Source organism: Mytilus galloprovincialis, chromosome 1 (genome assembly GCF_965363235.1).
Source record: "Mytilus galloprovincialis chromosome 1, xbMytGall1.hap1.1, whole genome shotgun sequence".
NCBI lineage: Eukaryota > Metazoa > Mollusca > Bivalvia > Mytilida > Mytilidae > Mytilus > Mytilus galloprovincialis.
In genome coordinates this window covers 35,979,851-35,987,694 of record NC_134838.1, presented here as the reverse complement: position 1 = coordinate 35,987,694, position 7,844 = coordinate 35,979,851, and the positions used below count along the sequence as shown (strand labels likewise).

The 7,844-nt window shown below is 30.8% G+C and overlaps 1 protein-coding gene across 1 annotated transcript in view; it reads left to right on the top strand.

Annotated features, from left to right (window-relative positions):
• Positions 1-5,902: 5,902 nt before the first annotated feature.
• The window catches only part of LOC143072966 (G-protein coupled receptor 54-like), a 71,849-nt gene continuing 69,907 nt past the window's right edge, over positions 5,903-7,844 (top strand). The window contains exon 1 of the mRNA XM_076248157.1: positions 5,903-6,677. Within this exon, the coding sequence (XP_076104272.1) occupies positions 6,268-6,677 (410 nt within the window). The 5' untranslated portion in view covers positions 5,903-6,267. The remainder of the gene's footprint in view (positions 6,678-7,844) is intronic.

Here is a 7,844-nt window from a genome sequence, read left to right as displayed (position 1 = left end):
GCATTTATGTCAACTCTAGATAAATCCAGACGAATAAAAAAAGTTCGAAAGTCACGTAAAAGTGCTGACATTAATTCCTCGGCTTAGTACGGATGTATGAAGGAGATTTAATGCAAATTAGGCTAAGCTTAGCCGTATAAACTTCGAAAATTAATCAAGATAACAATTATGTGGAACCATATTCAGCAGCAAATGATCAGTAAGTTAAAACCATGGCAACATTGCATGCGGATCTTATTTCTTCCTTGACTGTAAAAGGACATAACTCGCAAACTCGAAAGCAGTTTATTTTCAGTCACACAGTATTACACAGGAATTTCGGTGTGCATACCTTTGCTTTTTCATGGTTTTAAACTATTTGCATTTCATATTGCTTATTTCATATAGGCAACACAATTATATACATTGTTAGTTTACTTTGAGTTGAAAGAGTCATTTAGCCTCTGACGTATTCTTATGTTGTGGCTTAATAACAGAACGTAAAGATATAATTGTACAGACACTAAATCAAACTGAAACATTTCATATGCTATTTTTTGTAAGATGTTCTAAATTACATCTACTCATCACTGTATAAATATTTTTTTATGAATGTGTAGCGGGTGGATTTTTAGTAGCTACAATATGCAATAGCGTGTTGCTCCCAGCGATATCATATATCAAATCAGGTTTTCCTTACTATATATGAATATGTTTATTTAAGTTATGTACACACCGGTATGTAAACATTGCCATGTGTATTTGTTTGTAATTATACACTTGTTGAAAGTAAATAGTACGTTGAATATTTTTCATTGGTCGAGTTAGAACTGACATTAATATTTTAATCAGGTCAATTCTAATATTTTGTGCTATACTTTTGGCGGTTTTATGAATTTAGAATATTGTCAATCGAGGTTTGCTTTTGGTGCAGTAAACTATTCCACTCTCCTACCTGACTTAATGAATTTTTGTTGTGTTATTTTTATGTAAATATCAATGTGTGTACGAACAGAATCTTTTATTTGATTCATAATATGCATTTGCGTACATAATGAAATTTGTTTTTATTTTTCTAGATTATGTTTGTTACCTACAGTGGCATAGGTAGACAGTAAAAAATGCACATTTGGTATATTGAATTTGTCTTTAAAACTAAAGCTTTGCTTTGCTGCAGACTATCATGCTGGCTGATCCCATACAAAGGTGTTGAGTTATGTTTGTAAATAATTTATGTTCGCTTAAAGTTATGAATTAGAACATAAAAATAAATAATGTAGATACTGTTATTAAATCTACGGTTAAACGTCTCTTTTTATGACAATATTTTTAACTTTTTTAACGATCAATGCATTTGAATGGGGAAATATAGTTGGAAATCCATCCTGGATCCGCCTCCTGTTAACATCTGTAAAAATAATTCATTTTAGTTTTGTTGGGGTGTTATTTGGAAAACCTCTTGATTTCTGTATGTCCTTTCCGTCTTTTTTAAAAATATGTTTTAATGTTATCAGTGTTGTGTCCCTTTGCATCTACCATGTTATAAACATATTAGGATACGGTTTGGAAAGTTCAATTTCCGTGATATTAAACCTATCAAAGGTCTTTGATAAACACTTAAGATGGTTGTTTGAGATGTGACAATATGTTTTTTTACTGACATATTCGTTTAACCGATATTAAGAACGAAAGAGAATTCTCTATATAAACAAATATCTATTCAAAGTATTCTCTTGGGTTTCTTCTAGTATTTATATACAAAACGCGAATTTTTCAGTTTGCAAATATATTTGGCCACCATATACCAGAGATAACCATTTTCCCGCCTCTCAATCCAATTTCTGATGTTATCAATGGTATAAAAGCCAAATTATACTGTACAGCTCACACGTTTCAAAGTCAAACCGAAAATTTATTATCTTTAATGACTGCAAAGGGGGTTTCTATGTCTTTGAGAATCAACTAGTTTTGAATGGAACGTGATTATAAGTGTCATTTCAATAAACACCTCAAAATCTAACATGTCACAATGTATTCATTATTCGTACTATTTTAGTGCAGAATGGTTATAATCGAAGTAGATTGATGAAGCAAGTGCCATGTTTTTCTTCGATATATTTACTACATACATGAAACATATTAAACAATGAACAAAATATAAAAGAATAAGCAAATAGAGACTTTTGAAACATATTCTGAACAAAAGAACAAATTAGTTTATGTGAACTCTAAATAACTCCAGACTAATAAAAAAGTACAAAAGTCACGTAAAAGTGCTGACATTAATTCCTCGGATTAGTACGGATGTATGAAGGAGATTTTATGCAAATTAGGCTAAGCTTAGCCGTTTTAACATCGAAAATTAATCAAGATAACAATTATTTGGAACCTTATTCAGATAGAAGCAAATGATAAGTAAGTTAAAACCATGGCAACATTGCATGCGGATCTTATTCCTTCCTTGACTGTAAAATATTTTTTAACCAAATAAATGTGATGTGACATCAAAATGTTTATGCTTTTTTAAATGATGCAATTTGATAAATTTTGTTTGACCAACGTGTCAAGCTATATAATGTGATGTCGAAAAATCTAGTGATTTTAACACCTGAAGAAAAAGATAAATTTTACGACCCAACACGACATTCCGCTTGTCATTGGATTGTAGAAAGACACAATTTTTAAAGTTGCAGATAATGAGTATTTGTGAGCTACATTTAAGTAGTGCGTATACTTCCCGAAATGTCAAAAGGTAGTAAGTACTTTCTTTAAAAATGTATTTTAGTTTCTTTTGTACAATTTGGAAATTAGTATGGCGTTCATTATCACTGAACTAGTATATATTTGTTTAGGGGCCAGCTGAAGGACGCCTCCGGGTGCGGGAATTTCTCGCTACATTGAAGACCTGTTGGTGACCTTCTGCTGTTGTTTTTTTCTATGGTCGGGTTGTTGTCTCTTTGGCACATTCCCAATTTCCATTCTCAATTTTATTTATTAAATAATTGAGCAACACATCTATGTAAAGCGCCATTTTCCCTGTTATTACTACTTGAAAAAATCACATTCTATGACTTTTTTTGCTGCCAATCTATTGTCCAAAATATATAACCGAAAAGATTTTTTTCACATTTCGATACTTGAAATATATATCAAACTATTAGAGAACGAATTACACAATTAATTTCAAAAATATTTATTCTAATGGCCTGAATGGTCCATAAACACCAAAAGTTTTCTTTTAAATCCTGTGACATCGCTAGCAAAAATGAAAATATTCAATGTCTTCATTATTGCAAAAAGGCAATCGTATAACACCAATCTTGTTATTTGTTATCTTTCAATGATATTGAGATGGGACATTAGCTGTCAAATACATGTTCACGGATGCAACAATTGAAAACCCTTATATAGAAGTTCCGTGAATTCCAATTCCTTCTATCGAGGAAACCTTGATAAACAATGCGAACGCCAGCAAATCGTATTAACAGACATTTTATTTTTCAACGGCAGGTAAATAAAGTAAAATTGGAACCATCTCGTTTTGTCTTTCAGTTGAGTCACCCTATATCGAACTCATAATTCTATAATAATAATTATTCATGTTATTTTTTATTCTTTTTATATTTAGAGAAAACTAACAGCGAGACAAACGACACAGATGGTTCCTATAGAACAGTATTAACCAGTTAAATATATGTTAAATGATAAAATGGGAAAATGAAGAAATTTGGATGATTTGATATATATAAGTAAATTATAAAAGCTCTATAGAGTTCATATTCTCTGTAAGTCTATGTTTATATAAAACACTCTACTTAAATAATAATGGAATACTTCCGTATGTACTATGAATATAAAACGATAAACAACTAATTTTCATTACATTATGATAATTTTTAACTAACTGTGCGAAAAACTACGTTGTAAATGTCATTAGCCACAAACAAATTTGTAAAATATGATTGGAATTAAAAACGATTTATACACGAATAACCTTGTTGCAGTTCATTATCAAAGTTAACTAGTAATGGGGATATCGAATGTTCAAATACATTTCATTGAGATTTATAATACGATTCTGCCACAAGGCTGTAAAAAAGTGATGCATTACAGACAGCAAGTTACATTGCGAGGAAATGAAATGGATTATAAAGTCATCGAGTATATAGTTTAAGTTCTACTTGATTTACAATATTCCATATTCGTAAACGAATCCATTAATCTTTTAAATCAAGCGTTTGGGCTCATTTTTTATAGATAAAACTTATCACGAGTAACCTGAGAACGAAAACTCAAAAACAACCTCATAGTTAAAGAATAATTCATAATACGGAAGTATTTTGTTACTCTATTATTGCTTAATTGATAATTTTCAGCACGTTTCTATCTGTTTGATCAAGTTATTCATAATGATATTTTTTCGTTAACAGTTTTGTCAAACCGTTCAATTCCAGAGCAGTCTTTAATGTGCCTGTATATAGTGTATGAAAAGATCCGTGTAATCTAAATTAAGTATCAGCATGAGGGTTTTTCTGTCGTATGCCGTCGATCTGCAATAAATTGTAGAAGATTTCACGAAAGGGTAGATTCAAATATCATAAGTAGCAAAAACATACATCATAATCAATAAAACAATTATCCACAATCTAAATTTAAGCTCAGAAAAACTCACCAAATGAAATTAAAATTGACCGCAATTATTCTTAAGGTTTCCAGTTTAAATTTAATGCAGAAACTCTCATTCATCAACCGACGTGGCTACGATCACTAAAATAAACCATAAGGGTTAAATGAAAATAATTGTTTAATAGCTTGAAAATCATAACTTCATTCCACCATACCATAAAAACCATGCTAGAGGAACGCTTTTATGACTGATTGGCATAATATAAACGCAGTAGTTCAGACTGACTATATGTGTTAAATTCAAAATAAAAATAGAGAAAATTGGGAATGAAAGCCTACGATACACAGCTCCACCAGAGACCAAACGACATTAACATTATCAACTATAGGTCACCGTACGGCCTCTTACTATGATTAAAAGCTATAAAAGACCCGGAAATGACCAACTAGAAAATCTAAAGGTCTGACTTATGGACAAAATAAAAAAACAAAAATGATATACCACAACAAACGACAGGTTCCTTACTTTGGATGGTTGCAGGTGTAGAGAATATTACACTCTACGTTCAAATGAAAAAGTACAATAGCCTTTAAGAGGGTCTGTATTTGATGTGAGTTGGGTGACCGTTATGGCATAACTGTTTCACAGGTAATATCGAATATGTTCCTTACGTCGTAACTACAATCCCCTTCCCTTTTATGAATGTGACCTACCGAATTAAACTATTAACCAGATTTGTTATTACATGAGCAACACGACGGGTGCAACATGTGGAGCACAATCTGCGTACCCTTCCGGAGCACCTGAGATCACCCCTAGTTTATTTTCGATTTATGAGGTTGACTGTCCTTCTGGTATCTTTCGTCCCTCTTTTACAGATGTAAGACAAGGAATTATTAACCATTCTCGTATTCTTTTAAATTGCAATAAAAATGTCGTTTACCAACTTTTTGTAACAATGAAATTTCCTTTTTTCTACATTTTTGAATATTTGCCACAAACAGAATTTTTATTCATAATGTTTTAACATTCTCAAATGTCTGTTTTTCTGCTAGGTAATATATTAATCTCTGTAACTATGTGGTATGAATATTTTGACTAATATCGTGGAGGATCATTCAACTTTGAAGAAATCCTTTCACTATTTTGGAAAACCATATTTAAACGACGGACGCAAATTATTGAAAGCATTGCTTGTGTTATATGTGCCTAAAAATAATCTAATCATGAATTTTCTGTGTATCCAAAAAAAGTAAACCGTTATTTATTCACCTGTCGTGTGTGAAATTTATATTGAAACGCTGAAATGATTTCTGTTAATTATATTTTATAAGTTATATTTGTTGCATATTAACGTTAAACTCTTCTTTTGATATAAGTCGATCTCAGTATAGAAAATTTATATTGGATATCCTTAAAGATAACTTTGTTTTCCCGTGAAAATAACTAATACAGGGAATCAATAGGAATCCATCAGTTCTTACTTAGCTGTTCATTGGACAATTTCTGGAACACTAGAATAAGCATCTGTCTTAAGTTAAACATTTATTAAAGCAGATCGGAAACGAATCCATGAAGAAAGAAAGTATGTAAGATATTCATCTCAACTTATAAAGTTTATTTTATTTGATATAAGGACTTTACAATAGTTTTAACTAAAAATGGCTAATAATTCGTTGATGGATTTTAAATATATCAACTTTTCATCTGAAATGTTGTTTGAGTATGATGGAGACATAGAAAATTTGAGAAAGCCATGGGTACGTGATGCTCATTTTATACCCACGGTAACTATATACAGTGTTGCTTTCCTTGTCGGATTAATAGGGAATGCATTGGTTATTTTTGCTGTATTTGGAGACAGAAAGTCTAGAAGTGTCACGAAAAACTTCATGGTTAGTTTAGCTGTGGCTGATATACTTTTTCTTTTGGTGTGTGTTCCTTATCAAACGATAGGATATACTATAAATAACTGGTCACTAGGATCCGTTATATGTAAACTTGTTGGATTTGTGGAGATGTTAACAGCCATGGCGTCCATCCTCAATCTATCATCTGTAAGTGTTGAAAGGTAAGTTCGTTTCATTTTTTTTACTCTAGATTATATTAAATTTTACGTTTTGTTTTGTTTTAAAGTTCATATTTATATTAAAGTATGTTCGTGTAATTAAATTTGATGCAACGTGCATACGATTTAATCAAAGGAGGTAAACGCCCAAAGCTCAGTCATCCAGCACTAACAAGTCTGAATGCTTTTACAGTCTGTATAAATGACTTCAAGTCTATATTTTTGAATGAATGAATGAATATTTTATTGTTTGAATACTATATGCATACGACATTGATATCATAAATGCAGATTGTATACAACATATGGTTCAGCTTAAAGTAAATAACAAGTAATGCATGCAATCATTTAATTGTTCGGTCGGTTTACTTGAACACATATTTTTTCAACCTTACGTGGTCATTTGGAGGAGATTTCTGGTAGATGAGATTTTGTAATAAAACATTGTTTTGACTACTTTCTGCTGTCTACGTATAACCTCTGATCATTATTGCTAAGCTGCTTAAGATATAAATCGGAAATGGTAATGTTATTCTCTTGATGTTATATAAGGTAGCAGTCCAATGATATTCATGTATTTATTCGTTATTGAAATTTAATAAATAATAAACGATCGACCTTCACTACATATGACGTATAATTGATTTCAAGTGGAGGGGTACTCCTTTCATCGGACTCGATAATTTCTACAGAAGTATTGTGTTTGAAGTTAACTTTCAGATTCAATATGTTTGTATTATTATTTTTATATCGAAGATCTATTAATGTAAGAATTGAATACTGTTTTCAAAATTTATAAAAAATGAAAACGCTTCTGTTGCTGAATTCATACAAAATATAAAGGTTGCATATGCTATCATTTCATACGAAGTAAAGGAAGAAAAAACAGAATGCGATTCAAGTCAATTTGTATTCATTCAAATGTTTGTTTACGCCTCATTACAAAAGAAACAATCAAGCTACAGACAAAAGAACTATAAATACTTGATGACCGATAACAATGCATAAACAAAATTGAAAATTTGTATTGACATATCTGCTTAAATGAATTCTCCAGATATATAAGCGAACTAAATTGTGTGTGTCTGTAAAAATAGAAAAATAAATATATAGAAATTAAGGATACTATCGGCTTAATTACATAAACTGTAGAAACATTAATTTTCGTGG